Here is a 16440-nt window from a genome sequence, read left to right on the forward strand (position 1 = left end):
GCTTACCCCCAAGGGAGGCTGTTGTTGTCTTTGTGTGTGGACAATGGCAGGTACTCCAGGATATCAGGAGACCGGAGAAAGTACTTCTGGAGGGAGCCACAGTTTGGGCTGAGGTTTTATGTTTATGTCTTGTTCCCAGTATATATATATATATATATGTACCGGGGCATGTTCCGAGGATATGAGTTGTTTGTATATGATTGGTTATGATTTCGTGTGGGCATGTTTATGACGTGAGATTAAATACTATTTTTAGTATTGAAATTATAGAAGAAATATTTCGGGCTCATTGTAAAGAAATTTTAAACTCGTTTTCCGCTGTAATTAGTTAACCCTAATCAGATTGCATTGTAATAACGATTAGGAGCTAAGAGCCCCACATAATTAGTGACTCACACATTACACTTTGCCTATAGAAAGACCTAATAAACATATTTTATCAAATCAAAGTGTAAAATTCGTGAGTTTGGAGAAGAAAAAATTAGGGAAGAAACTAATAGGAAAAAATGGGAAAATGAGAGAAAATAGGGAAAAATAACAAATCATCACTAAATTCTGAAATTTTTACACAAAACTCCTATTCTTCACATAAACAAAATGGTATTGGAGTTGTCTCAAAATTATCAAACAATTTTGTCCAGAAAATCAAGATTCATGAAGAACATTTTTTGAAAAATTCTAGAAACGTGTGCTTAAGGTAGCTAATTTCATCTTATATGACTTCTTCTTCTTGAAATTTCACTTCGGATTTAAAATAAAAAAATGTTCAATATGTTTTCGAGTTTATAATGTTGTCTACCGATTGTCCTTATAGATGCCGGAAATACAGTTGTTGGTCATCGGAAACAAGCTTGATCACCATTCTAGTTTTCGCAGAATCTGGTATTGATCCGTTTGTGTGGTACACGAGCCAACGTGTTTCATGAAATTTCTGACTTTCGAACGATTCTGCATTATTTTTAGGAATTTCTGGAAATTTTGATGATTTTTGGACATGTATTTTAATTTTTATAAAATTTTAAAGTGTTAACTGAAACTACCCGGTACAAATTTTGTACAAAAATGATTTTTTAAAGATTCCAACACCACCTAATGTCTTAACCTGTGTAAAATCACTCAAATTATATTTATAAAAAATTATATTAGTTTGTAATTGAAACCGAGACGAAAAAGTAAGCTATCGATATGAGGATTTCTACTGTATGGTTTCTACCGTGAGGTTTTCTCTACTAATTTCTTCAATAATACAGTTTGATATTTGGCATGGAATTTGCAGTAAAGTTTATAAACTAATTATTTATTCATATATTACATAATGTTGTGCACGTCACAATTTATTAGTCATATTACGTTGCATATTTGTATTTCTGGATTTATTGGTTTTTGAATGGTTGTCGATCGGTTATTACTGATTGATTGAATAAATGATTGACTGATTGAATTGAGCCTGGACAACGGTCTATGTACCGGATTGACATTCCATTGGACAACACGGCTTTGGCTCGGAAATATTGGTCCAATGAACAACGAGTTTAAAATATGGTATATGGTTCATCTAAACAACGTGACTTCAATCCAAAATTGTAAATTCAACTTAGCTCGTATAATAAATGACCGATTGTACGGATCATGCCTGAGTACATAGAGAAAAGTACTACACCGAATATTGGTGAAAGCCATCTTTTTAGCCTACGTTATTCACTTTGGAGTTCTGAACAGTAATTGCATGTCACTTTACATAATATTTTCATAATAATACATTACTATTGATGCATATTGAAATATATTCATCGTTTGATTAGTTAACTATATAGAAGCCCAATTTATTTTATCACTAAGTCATCAAATACTTAACCTCTATTTTAATTATATTTATTGTAAATTCCAGATGCAGAATTACATGACACCGAACATGATGGAAATTATGGAAATGTTGATTTAGTAAGGCCATGACTATGCCGTTGAATTCGTAATTTTGTTGTTTTTTTTTTTTTTTGTAAAATTAAAAATTATGCATACTTCTACTACCGCAAATAAAAATTCCTGATTATATTATAATTTGGATGTCCACACATCTTGTAACAGTTTTTGTGCAAAATATTTGTTATTATCATTACAAAATTAGTTGTCCTGTCACTTTACCAATACGATTTAAGTTCTCTTATCTAATCAACCTTGCCAAAGGAATTCTAACTGTGTAAGCTACCAAGTGACACAGTCACACAGATATCATAGAGTTGATATTTTTATTTCTGAACATAATAATGTATTATACTCAGATAGGGTCAAGGTGGGCCACGGCTCTCCTAAAATTTTAATTTTTTTTAATTATATATAATAATTTTTGAAAAAATAACTATATAAATAAATGGCCCCAATTGGAAAGAGCATGTGGTTTACTAGCATATAGGTTTTAAAAAATTTGTAATTGTGATATCATTTTCAAATCCTGCCTATCTCAACTTTTGTAAATTTCAAGTGTTCCTGTTGTGTGTGTGTGTGTGTGTTCGAAAATTTTCATTTAGACAGGTTTTGCTCCAACGAGATGGTGTTTGAGGGCTACTTTTAGTGTTGATTTTTATGAGTGATTGATTAACTTCAAGATTGTATTGAAAATTGGTTGGTTGAGGTTCAAAGCGAAGTTGTTCTTGGAAAAAGCAAGGCGAAAGAAACTTCTGTTTATTGGAGATTCAGTGAACAGAAATCAATGGGGATTCCATGATTTGCTTGCTCCAATCTGCTATTCGGGCAACATGGAGAATGGGCATATATCTCAACAAATTGAAGTTTAGACTGATGGCGGGGTTCTATGTCTAGGATTTTTGGACTTACATGGGTTGGATCCACGTTAATTAGTTTTTGGTTACAATGTTGGGCTGTGAGGGGGATAAGTGATTTTTCTTTTCATTTATATGATTTCTAACACTCGTTACTTCGTCCAAGTGATGATGATATCGAGACCTCCTTAATTCATTCTTATTTCGTACTAAACATACTTTAGACATGACGAGTTTCATTGTTTTTACCCTTCTGCAATCTAGCAACTTAAGTTTTTGAGAGTTTAGCATTGAATGTGTAACGTGTAGGATTATAATTCGACAATTGAATTTTACTGGGGTTCAGATGATCCAAGAAATCACCTCATATCCCAAAGAATAATAAAGGCAGAATCCATTTCCAAGTATGGATTCCATTGGAAGGATACAGATATACAGACGGGGTTGAACGATCCCAAGCTTATGAACAAGTTTTGACAACATGGGCTAGGTGGCTGAAGCGAAATTTCACCATGTCTCCAGTCCATCAACAGTTATTTCCCCTAAATCCAAATGTCTGTTGGATCCATAAAGGTGAGACTGAAATGCTGCAATGTAAATACGCATGAGCTTAAATTGGAACAATCACAATGAGATCGCTTGTGCTAGCGAGACTACTCCAATCTTTAACACTTCTATGGCATTAGCGTGGGCACAGGCAGACGGTTGTGACATTGCAAGAAATGTGATCAGGGCAATAGATAGTCAGGTGACCTTTTTAGACATTACTACACTATCCGAGTACAGAAAAGATGCACATACCTCAGTTTACACCATTCGCCAAGGAAAGCTTTTGACACCCGAGCAGAAGCCTGATCCAGCTGAATTTGCTGATTGTTTGCACTGGTGCCTTCCCAAGTGCCCGGCACATGGAATGAGTTGATTTATGGCTATATTATCAGATCTTGATTCAAAGAATATGCACAAACGTTTACTGAAGTACAGTAAACAAATCGATAAGCAAGAAAATACCATTAAATTAATGGTAATCACGGATTTATGATAAATGAAGGATCAAAACTTGTCACACGATTAAGAATATCAGATGAGTTTTTTGTTCGTCATTTCACTTCATCCACATTGAACAAAACTCGAGTGTACGTGACCTTGACCCACATCTTCGTGAGTACCCAGACAACTCAGCTTAAAACACACAAACATATAAGGCTTGGATAAAAACCGAGACACAATGCTCAGCCATTTACAGAAAATGCACGACCAATCATCCCTTGTGTCCATGCGGCTGTTTCTTTTAGCTGTTCATCATCCGACTGGAGGCACTCACCTAATAATTCTGCGCAGAATGAACAATCCTTGAACAGTGCCTTTATATTTGAGCCCAGTGCATCTGCTACGTCACCCAAAACTGCCACCGCTGCTTTTGTTACACTCTCATCCCTGTCAGTTAGTAAAAGCGTTAAAATGCCAAATAATAATAATAATACTAATAATGATAGATATAGATGTACAAATGAATTTAGTTAATATACCTCTCTATGTCTTTGGCAACCAAATCTATGAATTGCAGAATATGAGGAGCATACGGTAGCATGATCTCAGCCTTCGAATTCTTGAACCCCTGAAGAATTCCTGAATAACCCTCGAAAATACTGCGTCTGAGCAGGTTTCCATAGTCCATCATCTCTTCATCAGTGTAATCCATCTGAGCACACACTTCTGAAGCGCTCTGCATCATTGGTAGTACATAACTGATGTACTTCTCAAAATGTTCACTGATTGCAAGAGCAATGTCACCAAAGCAAGAAAATATGGCAGGCTTCACTGAGCGGTGTAATTCAGCACTGGAGAGATCCTTGAGCAGAAGTGTCATAATCCCATCACAATACGGCAAGATCTTTTCATCCAATGCACGGGCAATGTCACCAACAACCCCAACTGAAATGGCACAAACCTGATATTCCTCAAAATTTTGCAAACCCATTTCTAGATATTTGTAGAACTCTTGCATGTACTTCCCAAACTCTGGCCCGGTGGCATAAGCCAGTGCACCGATAGCAAGCATAGCTTCTTCATGAACTGTAGAACTACGGCAAGCAAAAACATTGAGGAAAAGCAGCATGATTTGATCAGCCACCTGTAATATTATGGGCTTAGTTTCATCTGCACTGCTTACTTTTTGAATGATAACCTGAAGCACACCACAGAGAGAGGCTTGTAAATCTCCTTGCTTTTCCCTGTCATCAGATGATAAAATTTGAAGATTTAAAGTTCGCTCCAACTTAGACATGACAACAGGGAGAAGTTTGGCAATGATCTGAGATGTCTCAACAAGGTTCGAACTCCTAACAACCTCGTTTAGTGTTTCATAAGCAGAAGATCTGAGTTTAGAGTCACTGCCATCAGTCCGATCGGCTGCGGCGATCAGAGAAGTCATGATATCTGGAATGTAATGTGTGAGAAGGGAAGAGCTTGGCCCAGCATCCTCATACCCCTGAGCAAGAAAATAAATAGCTCCACAAACCTTCTCAGCCACATGTGGAGCATCTTTTATACTTTCCAACAAGACGCCCAAAATTTTCTGAAGGTTAGTAGGCGTGATTACAGAGAAACCACTAGCCGGCGAGTGGAGCAACTCAAAGATACGACTAAGAGTCCAAGCAGTTGTATCTTTCACATGGCTGTTTTCATCTTTCATCGCATTGAGTAGGAAATCTAAGCCAGCATTCACCATGGGAGATAACTTCTCAATGCTTGGTCCTTCAAGGATTGAGCCAAATGCATATGTAGCGGCTTCCCGTGATCTCCAGTCAGTCTTTGATATGTTTGTTTCTACAAAAGGCATCACCAGAGGAACAACTGCATCCCCTACAGTCCTAGCAACAAGACAAAGGCAAGTGCCACCAGCCATTGCTAGATTCCAAATCCCATCATCTTGGTCTTGGTCCTCATCCTGCTTGAGTAGAGTTTCTAGCAGCATAGGCACTAAAGTGGGAAGTGCTTTTTCAATAAAATGTGAGTGAGGAGCACTAGAATCACCACTCTCGGGGACTTCGTAGTCTTGAAGCTCTAATTCTTCATCACAAATGGAGCTCCAGAACTCTACTGCTTGAAGGGCAACAGCCTCCTCGTCTCCTTTGACTGCATTAGATGTAAGCTCGAAGATCTTTTGCATATAAGGTTCAAGTACCTCATAGTACGTAGAGGCAATGGAAACTAGACACTCAAATGCAGCCTGTCTGATTTCTGTCTCTTTTGCCAATGCAGCATCACATGTCACCTTCATGATATAGTTCCTCTCCATCTCATTTTCAAAGTTGGTCCGAGCAAAATCAAGGGCATTCAATAAAGCTCTAGTTGCAGCAAGACGGACTTCCGTGCTTTGCTCTGAAACATTCATTCCTTGAACAACAGCTGTTAGAACAGAGTTGACTTCATCCTGAACGAGATCTTCGTGGGATATCTCCTCACACACATAACCAAGCGATTCAAGTGTAGCCTGTTTCAGGGATGCTGGTTTATCTGGTTGAGTCATATTGGCAAGCAATGAACCAACAAGTTCTGGCCACTCTTTCCGGGGAATTTCAATTGAAGCTATCTTTGCAATTACTTGGGCAGCAGTGTGACTGGCTTCCTGAACAGAAGATCCAAGGGTATTCAACAGAGAGCTTTTTATCTGCGATTTAAACGTGTTGTCAATTGTTATCCATTGTTGGACAAGGTGATCCTTTGTCGCAGCTTCCTTAGCATCCAATGAGTTCTTAAGGACAATACCAGCAAGTCTTCGAGACTCGGTGGGTTTGCCATCATTGGAAAGTTCAACAGACAACGATAACAAGAAACCCGGCAAGTTTTGATCCCGGAACTGACCAAGAGTATTTTCTGCCCCAGTTCGAACATTTGCATCAGGTGATTGAGCAGACAATAGATACTGGGTGATCTCCAAAGCCATTTCTCCTGAACTTAGTAAGTTACTACATTAATCCTGAAAGTTACTTGAGAGAATACAAAAAGTGACAAACTACTGACAATAATAACAAGACAAAATTCAATGAACAAAACATAAAAAAACAAACAACATAGGTCAATCACATCATATTCTTCCCCCAAAATTGACAAGGCCGAAAGACCCCAAATACTGTTTCTGCTTTAATCCACCAAGAGATATTAAATTGGGTCAACAGAATCCAATAATTTCTTCTTAATCTTTACCCGAATAAAACGAACAAAAATATCTTGGTTGAAATAATAAAAACTATCAATCACAAGCCGAGCTCAAACCCTGAACTTTATCTTCAAACACTTCAACGGAAACATCTAATAAACAAACTAACGAGCTTAAAACACCAATTTCAGCAACACCACAATCACGAGAATGAAGCAGTACCCATAAAAAAACTTCGAAACTAAGCATACAAACAGTTAAATCTAAAATCAATCAGCTCAACCGCCATAAACAGATTGGACATTTCGCAAAATTATATCGCATACAGATAGATCTAAAGTCAAATATTACAGTATACAAACACGAGTACCTACCTAAAGAACAATATCAAAATCCCTTCGACGACCGAAACAGCAGCAGCTAGGGTTTCTCCCTCCTCCTCTTTGCTCCTCACACCAGTTTCCAAGTGAAATCTTCAACCAATACACAAATTTATCCGCTCTAATCGATGGAAAAAATCCAAATATAGATAAGGAAATAAGTAAATAAATCTTCCGATTGTGAGATCGATACAGACAGTGGAGAGGGATGGTTTTCGAATGGCGAGAAGAAGCGGGAGCAAGTGGATGAAGGACTTTTATTGAAAAATCATTCAAAAAAGCACCGGGCAGCGGCACAACTGCCCGTTCTGCCCGACCTTGGCCAACTCCAAAAACCCTAAAAGCTATTAAATTCGCACGTGGGGAACAAAGGTATGAAAGGACTCCGTTGGGCTGGCTTATGAAATACAAAATTTGGACTCGTTTGCAATTTGGGCCTAATTCAAAATCCAACTGAGTGAGAGAATAATAAAGATGGATTAAACACTCCTGTCCCAAATTCCAATTTATATTAATTTAATTTTGATATGATCAGAGAGAAAATTTTATCAGAGAAAAGTTGTACATTGGGATATTTAATGGCATTAATTAATTAAAATTAGTTCTATCAATATTAAGGAGTGTTTGCAAAATTAGAAGTGATTAAATTTATAAATTATGAAAAAGTGATAAAATAAAAAATCAAGTTGTTAGTGTTTTAAAATAAAAGTGAAAAAGTTGAAATTTAGTTTAAGGTTAACGTGTTTTATAAATAAGCGATTCTCGCACTAATATTTTATAATAAAAAATATATATATCTTTATTAGAAAACTCTTGTCTTTCTGCATTTATTTGAATGAATGTAAAAGATAAAACAAAAACATTGGAGAGGTAAGTGTCGTTCCACACTGCAAAAAAATCACGTGTTAGCAAAAGCAAAATATGGGGTTGAAAAACATTAAAAAAAAAAAAATGATTTTGTTTAAGATAAAAATGAATAATAAATATAATAACAAATAGTATGTACAGAATTCGTAAAAATAAAAATTTTAGAATATTGGCCTTTATGTGTTATCTACAAAACCTATTCCAAAATTATCAGTCATTATTGAATTTATATTAATTGGGTTCAACAGGGGCTAACACGCAGGTGAATGGAGCATAGCCGGATTCACATTTAAGTCATAGCAAGTAAATTAAGCCTAGCTACATCAAGCAAACCTAACCACATTTCCAAAAGGGTGCATATATATAATTTTTTAACGTCAATGTGTCTCGGTAAATTCGTCCGAAAAAGTGTTGATAGAGATAATCGAAATCATGATAATTGATCAAATGTCTCCATCTATTCTACCAACTTTGACACTCTATATTGTTGAAATCAATTGGTGAAGACAAAGTTGGGAAGGAATTTGGCCTAAACAACTTTAATTCTGAGCAGCTAGATCCATTCTTTTAAACTTGCCCCCAACAACACGCAATGCCCAAGCATGCATTATATAACATGATACATGTAACAATAAATATTATATGTGTGTGTGTGTGTGTGTGTGTGTTTCATGTTGTAACGTCACATATAAGATTCTCATTCCAAAAAGTTATGTCACTTTGAATATGGAACATTTGCTTTGCTTTGGAATAGATGCATTAGAATTTGGAAGCTGTATTGACATGAAATAGAAAGGGGAGTAAATGTTAGTTGTTCCACTGTAACGAATATGGCCGAATGTGAAATCCTCCATGATCGACTGAAAGAGAAGCTAATAGCTGGCGAAAATGGTATTCATCACTCCGCGGTTTTACCCCGGAACAAGAGAGCAGCGGTTTTGATATGCTTATTTGATGGAAAAGATGGAGAGTTGCGCGTAATTCTGACTAGAAGATCCATGAAATTGTCGTCTCATCCAGGTATGTACATTAACATTATTATTGCTTTAGAGGTAAAAAAACCTGATTCAATATTATATTAGATTACATGCATATGTCCGTTTGGTTCGAAAAATAAGATGATGAAAATTAACATAATGATTTAAATTGCATGAAACAAAAATGTATCATCAATTTATATCTCATCATTAACACCAATATGGTGCATAAATATTTAGTTAAAGCGATCTTTTCTGGAAATATTTTGTCTTAAGTTTGACTTAAGTGTGAGAAGGCGTTAAAAGTACAAACACCAGACGAACTTTTGGATAAGTTAGTCTCTGGTTTTGTTGCATCACTTATGTAGGAGATGTAGCTTTGCCTGGAGGCAAGATGGATGAAGGAGATGCAGATGACAGCGCCACTGCTTTAAGAGAAGCTATGGAAGAAATTGGTTTGATGCCGAATCTTGTCCAAGTGGTGGCCAACCTAGAGCCGTTTATTTCATCGGTACATGCGTTTTCTCTACTCGTGTTTTATGTAGCATGCAGTTACAAATACTCGGTACGATGCTGATCCATGCATGCATTTACTAACATGATGGGCAGAATCTACTGAGTGTGGTGCCAGTAGTAGGGCTATTGTCTAAAGTAGAAGAGTTCGATCCAGCACTTAATGAAGACGAAGTTGATGCCATATTTGATGCACCACTGGAGATGTTTCTCAAGGTTAGAGACAACTCCAATGCCCTTCTCATAGAATACCTATTTATTCTCATACAATCATAATTTGTGCTGTACTTATTACATGTTGCAGGAAGATGGTCGGCACAGATGTGAAGAAAAACAGTGGGGAAAGTGGAAATACGCTTGTCATCTGTTTGATTTTGAATCGGATGAAGGGAGGAATTTCATTATAGGGGGGCTAACGGCCAGCATTCTAATTCAAGCTGCCTCAATCATCTACCAAAAGTCTCCATCTTTCAACCAAAATCTTCCAGATTTCAGTCAATTACAATGGGCCTTGAACTCTACGATATAGCCACAAATATGCATGACATTATAGTTGAAATTACCGACAAACAACATAAGGATACAGTAGATAATAAGAGATGTTACTCAACTTTTCTGCATGAAATTTAACTTACATAAGCACGCAATGTATATTGTTTAAATTCTTCAAGAAAATAAAAAGTATCGAAGGATAAAAAAATGATTTCGCTCAGTGATAAAGAATCCCAAATTCCAGGTTATGATGATTTTCACTAAACGACAGGAAAAATAGAAATAACTCGATTATCTACACCAATCATCAAGAAAAGCGAAGGCTTTTGGTGCGTTTCATATATAGTATTTTCCACGATTCGAACATAAACTACTCAAAGCGTTCCCAATTCTGAGTTACCTTCGTATTAGAAGATAGCACATTATAAGGGTCAGAATGTGGCACAGGGTGAGAGGGAGGGTGCGGTGCTGAAGGTGGATAGGGAGAATTGGAATGTGGCGTGGTATAAGGGTATGAATTATGCGCCGCAGTGGATGGGGAAGTATATTGCCCGGGATAAGGAGCTGAATAGAATATTGGAGGCGGAGCAGTAGCATATTGCACTTGATATGGGACTAAATGTGGCTCTGCATAGTTGTGATAATAGGAGGAATATGGGTGGGCATAATAGCCAGAGTATGCCATTGGATAAGGGCTGGAATGAGGTTCAGAATAAAGGTTAGAATGTGGTGCAGAATAAGGGTACGAATGTGGCACGGGATAAGGGTTGGAATGTGGTTCGGGATAAGGGTTGGAGTGTGGGTCGGGATAATGGTTGGAATGAAGCTCGACATGTGGGTCGGAATGAACTTGGGGATAAAGGTTGGAATGTGGTGGTGCCACAGAAGTGTTGGGGTGAGGCGCCACTGAAGGATCCAAAGGCGGTGCCTCAGAAGGCAAAGAAGAAGAAGGTAAAGGGGTATGGGAAGGAGCAGAAGGTGGCACGGGCTGAGAGGTGGAAGCTGGCACAGATTGAGGAGCAGAAGGTGGTGCAGTGGGAGGAATGTTCGAACTTCCAGAATCAGGTTCAACTGTCCCTGTAGTGCTTATAAACTCTGTATTATTAGCATCGCTAGTGATACTCGAGTTTTTTGATTTAAGGATGTCCATCGTATCCACCAAGCTTTGGACACGGCGCACCTGCACATAATATAATTTAAATTAGGATGATATTACCCTTTGTCAATAAAATTGTTCCGACGGTAGCAACAACATTGCATCTTGAAAGTCCAGTGTGATTGAGTAATTGACATGAGACCACTCAGAAGGAAAGAAAAAATCTAGAGTCCCTTTAAATAAGATCAAAGCCACACGGTGATATAGCACTCAGTAAATCAACTATAAGAAGAGGGATGAAAAGGTAAGCAAAGCAAGAAAACACAAGGAAAGCATAAAGCTTAGTTACCAGATGTAGCCAAAATCTCTTTAAAACCAATGGGCAGGACAGCATAAAAAAAAAGAAAAAGAAAAACATGTATGCATCATATAAAATACGAGCGGAAATATCAAGAGACTACTAACCTCCTGTTTTCTCTGAACTTTCCCTTCTCCTTCAGCCTCAATTCCGTCCAATTTAAGCAACTGCCTCATAAGCATCTCAGTTAAATAAAGAATATCCTTCACGTCAACCTTGGTTCCACTATCCACAACAACTTTCAACGCAGAAACCTGTCCTAGTTTAACAAAATTCCACATCATATTACATCCATAGTTATTAGAAAATCATGGAGTGTGCACCTAGATTTACAGGGAGGTGAAATTCCACCCTTACGTCCCAGACACGAGCTATGGTGCATTTACATTACATGTGAGTAATTTTTTTTCATATATTTACATTCAAGCATATAAATCCTTTTAGCACTTCATATCAATGAGGATGTGCTTCACCTTGCACCTCGAACCCTTGATGTATGATATTCATGTGCCTTAAAGGCCTCTTGCTTAAATAAAACAAAAGGCACCAAACACTAAAGAAGAAAGAGGAACGAAGGAGAAAAGGTCAACCTTTTCCGAGAGCTTGTCAACCTCCTCCCGAACTTCAGCAACAGCAGCAGCTCCTATTGAGATTGCATTAGTTTCCTTCACTTCTTCAGGGATTTTCTGTTCAGAGGACAGGTCATCAACAAGTGACACCTTGGAGTTGTTCTTCACACCGGCAGACAGCAAATTATCATCGTCTGCTTTTTCTATACCCCTGAACAAGAGTTTAAGTAGTTCAGACTTCAATCCCATTTTTTGACCCGCCACAGATTTCAGATGACCTGTAAAAGTATCCCAATTATACAGATATGGTAGTGGGGCCGATAATTATCAAACAAAACAAGATTGAAAAAGAGATGGACCTGATTTTTCACAAGGTGCATAAAAAAGCAACTAAAAAACTAATTCCACTATTTTTACATCTGCACAAGAATCAGAAAAACACCCTAATATTCAAGTCAGACATGCATCACATTTTAGATGTAACCATTGAAAAACAAGAAATACCTAAACTTCTTGACAATTAGAGCATCCAAAACAAACAAAAATACAGTTGAAATTCAAGTCCAGATCTTTTCCACATTGAATGTTAAGTCATACTTCATACATGGGTCTCCTTAATAAACTGAAACACTATAAATCTTTCCACGGTGACTTTCTATCAAAATTCATAGCCAAAATCCAAGAATAAAAGGATCGAATTTAAGACACCATTATGCAAGAATCATCACGAGAAATCCATAAAACCAGTTAACTTACAGCAAAACTATTGCTTTATTCATCATCATGTACAAAAAACCTTAAACAACAAATCAACAACAAACACGTTATTTCTTTATTCAACAAAACCATGGACAAAATAAAAACAGAAAAGAAAAATACCAAAGCTGGAATCAGAGGGCACAGAAACTTCACACCCATTGTCCCCATGTGAGACCTTGATGTTAATCGTCACGGGAATATGATCGGCCCCCAATCCCGGCCCGATTTCACCGTTTTTCTCCCCATTTCCGGGGGTTGGATCCGAACCGTTTACTGGCCTCATTAGAGAAAAGGGTTTTGGCGCAGAGTGTAGAATTGGTTGGTGAATTTTCGTGGCGAGCAAAATTTTGAGGGCAGGGCTTTCGTTCGAACGATGGAAAAATTGGGTCGTTTACTTTGGCCGTATTGCCGTGGTTCGAAAACAAGTTGAGATGTCAACAAATGCGCTTTTTAGGTCAACTTTAGTTTTATTTATTTTGTTTTTTGTTAAATAAATTTATCACAATACAGCAAGATATAAAATTTTATAATTATAAATAGAATGTTTATTTACCTTTAAATATTTACACTTTGACTTCAACTATTTTGAGATTAATAAAAATGGTTTTTTCTTATATCTTCTTAAAAAGAAGGGTTTTTTTTTAAAATAATTTAATTTTAAAAAATTAATTCAAAAATAATTTTAAAAAAAATTGCAAAAGTACTGCAATCCGCACTTCGTAAGCACGGACGCTCCAACGAGTGCGGACGTGCTCCACGTTGGAGCGTCCGCGCTTCCTAAGCGCGGACGGTGCTCCACGTTGAAGCGTCCACGCTTCGTAAGCGCGGACGCTCCATGTGGCGCCATTCCATTCAACCGACACTTATCTCTGAATTCCTTCTTCTTTCCTCCTCTTCTTCTTTCCTTCTTTTTTCTTTTCCGTCTCATTTTCGCATTTCTCAGTTTCTCCTTTCCTCACCGAAAATTTTTTGAGACGAAGTTGAGAAGATCTACAACATAGTTCAGAATGACATATAATCAAAATCCAGAAGATCTCAGTGTCCTCTATTTACAAGCAACACATATGTCATCAAAAGTTTCTTCCTTAATCGTTGATGATATTGTCAAAGTGAAGAGGTCAGATGATTTGATTTGGAAGTTATATACTGATAATTACTTACACAGTCGTGTACTAGCATATTTAAATCATATGGGTTTTTATGGAGTTTTAGAATGTGGCTCACAAGTTTATGATAATCATTTGATTACTGCACTTGTTGAACGTTGGCGACGCGAGACACACACGTTTCATTTTACATGTGGTGAAGCAACAGTCATGTTACAAGATGTTTCAATAATTTGGGATCTAACAATTGATGATAAAGCAGTAACTGTAGTAGATGTGTCACATAAAGTTGATGAATGACAACACATATGTTTGGATATGTTGAGATTTTTGCCAGCATCAAAACATTTGAAAGGTGGTCATCTGTCTATGACTGCACTACACGATCATTGCATGTCTAACCTTGTTAATGATGATACTTCAAAAGTATATGTTGTGAAATGTACCCGTTGTGTTGCGTTAATGATTATTGGAGGAATAATGTTCCCTGACTATCAAGGAGGGTCTGCTAGACTAATATTTTTGCAACTGCTACGAGATGTTGATAACGTGAAGTCTTATAGTTGGGGTAGTGCAGTTTTAGCATTTCTATACTGTGAGTTATGTAACGCGTCACATATAGAGAAGACTACAATGGCTGGACCCTTATATATCCTGCAGGTATCATTAATGTGATGTGATTATTTAACACAATTTTTTTGTTAAATTTGTGGAACAATTTTTATTATTATAAGCAGATATGAGCATTGAGCAGGATTCAAAAAATTATTTTTGAATTAATTTTTTAAAATTAAATTATTTAAAAAAAAAACCCTATAAAGAATCAACTTGAAACTTCAATTTTCAATATTCAATCTTCAATCAAGTCTAATATTTTTTTATCTTTTAGTGATCGTAATAAAAACAATTATTTCGATATTAGTGGAGATAATTTTTCTTATATACTCGTGACTTGTTATACGACACTAAGATTCTTGGTTTATCATCGTCTCAAATCTTGACCAATTTTCCTAATCTAGGATTAGCAACACTCTTTGTCAATAGGATTTGTAACTCTCATAGTCTAACTAGAATTCTACTAAAAACATTCAATGGAATTTTATTTTCCAAAATCATTAACTTCAAGTCAAACTCATTAACTTCAAGTCCATTATGAGGGTAACATAAATTTATTTTGTTTTATTTAACTAATAAAATAAATTTATAATGTGCATTTGGGATTTCCCAAGTTATAAATTATCGATTAATAAATTTAATTATAAAGGATCTTGGGAAAGTTTTATGTCCGGTTAAATAAGTTCGAGTTTGGATACAAAACTTAAAAAAGTATTTTATTAAATAGTTTATTAAATTATTTATCTAAAAGACAAAAAATAGCTTATTTTGATAATAAAAAATATCTTTTTATTGTAATAAATAAGTCATTTTTGAAGTCTTAAAAATGGTATATTTGGATTATAAACTTTTGATAAGCTAAACTCTTCAGTTATTAAGATAGAAGTCAGAGAAAACTGATGATTTGTAATTCATACAGTATCAAAATCTATAATTTAGAAAGAGATATCAGATTCGAGACTTCATTATAATTAATCTTTTATTGACTAAAAAAGGCTATTCAGGAAAAAAAATCCCAATCGACACATCAATTTTTTTTAAAAAATTACTTTTTTCCCTAGAGTTGATTTGTGGGTCATTTTAAAGGTAATTTCAAGCTCAAGTTTTATGTTTTTAACTAAAATAATATTTTGTTTGATAGTTTGTTTTACAAATTTAATTATTTAGGCAATTGAATTATCTGTGGTAAGTTTGATCAAGTTGAGTTTTTAAATAAATTTATTGTATTTAAATATGATAAAATAAAATTACAAATACACAATATGTTCACTGAAGATTGTATAATTGTTTATTTTCCCGTAGAAATAAAAAGAACCGATTACTGTACGATAAGCTCCGATGATTCTCTCGTCTCCACAGCAATGAAACAAGACTTGCTTCTTTTTGCCGCGCCTGAATTTACCATGACCTGGTACTTTATATTCTCTCAAACTCTGCGTTGCCTGTTTTGGTTTCATTCTGTTTTCAAAACTTGATGAATAATGCATAATCCTTTATTTGTGTACTGTATCTTTTGATAATCTTTGGCCCTATACTTTTTTTTAGCTGTGATTATAATTTGTTTGTGATGAAGAGTAGAATTGCCATTTTGGGCATACGATGATCTTTATGAAGGCTGCGTCTTAACTGTTTTAGTGTGAGTTCCACCTGTTCGTACAATTTCCTCAACCAGTATAGTAATGTCAATCGACGTTTGTTTATTTGATGTTTCTTTTTCTTTTTATTTTTTTCTGGGTTCTATGATAAAAAGAAATATGTTCACGTAACAC

The 16440-nt window shown here is 36.0% G+C and overlaps 3 protein-coding genes and 1 pseudogene across 3 annotated transcripts; 2 read left to right on the top strand and 2 right to left on the bottom strand.

The window, feature by feature from the left end:
* The first annotated feature begins 814 nt into the window (after positions 1-814).
* On the top strand, positions 815-3725 carry LOC142504987 (protein trichome birefringence-like 28; annotated as a pseudogene).
* Positions 3726-3773: 48 nt separating this feature from the next.
* On the bottom strand, positions 3774-7621 carry LOC142505073 (importin subunit beta-1-like). The gene is made up of 3 exons (XM_075617890.1): positions 7314-7621; positions 4307-6731; positions 3774-4214 (listed from the first exon to the last, which is right to left on the bottom strand). Exons 2-3 carry the CDS (start codon positions 6724-6726, stop codon positions 4010-4012), a joined length of 2625 nt encoding a protein of 874 aa, XP_075474005.1. The 5' UTR covers positions 6727-6731; positions 7314-7621; the 3' UTR covers positions 3774-4009.
* A 1248-nt stretch (positions 7622-8869) lies between these two features.
* On the top strand, positions 8870-10315 carry LOC142505425 (nudix hydrolase 15, mitochondrial-like). Its single transcript, XM_075618409.1, has 4 exons — positions 8870-9206; positions 9532-9674; positions 9773-9892; positions 9981-10315. Exons 1-4 carry the CDS (start codon positions 9017-9019, stop codon positions 10203-10205), a joined length of 678 nt encoding a protein of 225 aa, XP_075474524.1. The 5' UTR covers positions 8870-9016; the 3' UTR covers positions 10206-10315.
* Positions 10316-10368: 53 nt separating this feature from the next.
* LOC142505424 (uncharacterized) lies at positions 10369-13387 on the bottom strand. Its single transcript, XM_075618408.1, has 4 exons — positions 13071-13387; positions 12213-12469; positions 11730-11876; positions 10369-11348 (listed from the first exon to the last, which is right to left on the bottom strand). Exons 1-4 carry the CDS (start codon positions 13231-13233, stop codon positions 10539-10541), a joined length of 1377 nt encoding a protein of 458 aa, XP_075474523.1. The 5' UTR covers positions 13234-13387; the 3' UTR covers positions 10369-10538.
* Between the last annotated feature and the right edge of the window lie 3053 nt (positions 13388-16440).

Source organism: Primulina tabacum, chromosome 10 (assembly GCF_025594145.1).
Source record: "Primulina tabacum isolate GXHZ01 chromosome 10, ASM2559414v2, whole genome shotgun sequence".
NCBI lineage: Eukaryota > Viridiplantae > Streptophyta > Magnoliopsida > Lamiales > Gesneriaceae > Primulina > Primulina tabacum.

What these genes read in the sequence shown, in the direction of transcription:
- LOC142505073 (XM_075617890.1), bottom strand. Translation starts at nt 6,726, where the DNA reads ATGGCTTTGGAGATCACCCAGTATCTATTGTCTGCTCAATCACCTGAT. An exon ending in GTTGCCAAAGACATAGAGAG is followed by an intron (nt 4,215 to 4,306) that starts GTATATTAACTA and finishes ACTAACTGACAG; the next exon opens with GGATGAGAGTGTAACAAAAG.
- LOC142505425 (XM_075618409.1), top strand. Translation starts at nt 9,017, where the DNA reads ATGGCCGAATGTGAAATCCTCCATGATCGACTGAAAGAGAAGCTAATA. An exon ending in GAAATTGTCGTCTCATCCAG is followed by an intron (nt 9,207 to 9,531) that starts GTATGTACATTA and finishes TCACTTATGTAG; the next exon opens with GAGATGTAGCTTTGCCTGGA. An exon ending in TAGAGCCGTTTATTTCATCG is followed by an intron (nt 9,675 to 9,772) that starts GTACATGCGTTT and finishes CATGATGGGCAG; the next exon opens with AATCTACTGAGTGTGGTGCC.
- LOC142505424 (XM_075618408.1), bottom strand. Translation starts at nt 13,233, where the DNA reads ATGAGGCCAGTAAACGGTTCGGATCCAACCCCCGGAAATGGGGAGAAA. An exon ending in GCCCTCTGATTCCAGCTTTG is followed by an intron (nt 12,470 to 13,070) that starts GTATTTTTCTTT and finishes ATACTTTTACAG; the next exon opens with GTCATCTGAAATCTGTGGCG. An exon ending in AAGTTCAGAGAAAACAGGAG is followed by an intron (nt 11,349 to 11,729) that starts GTTAGTAGTCTC and finishes TATTATGTGCAG; the next exon opens with GTGCGCCGTGTCCAAAGCTT.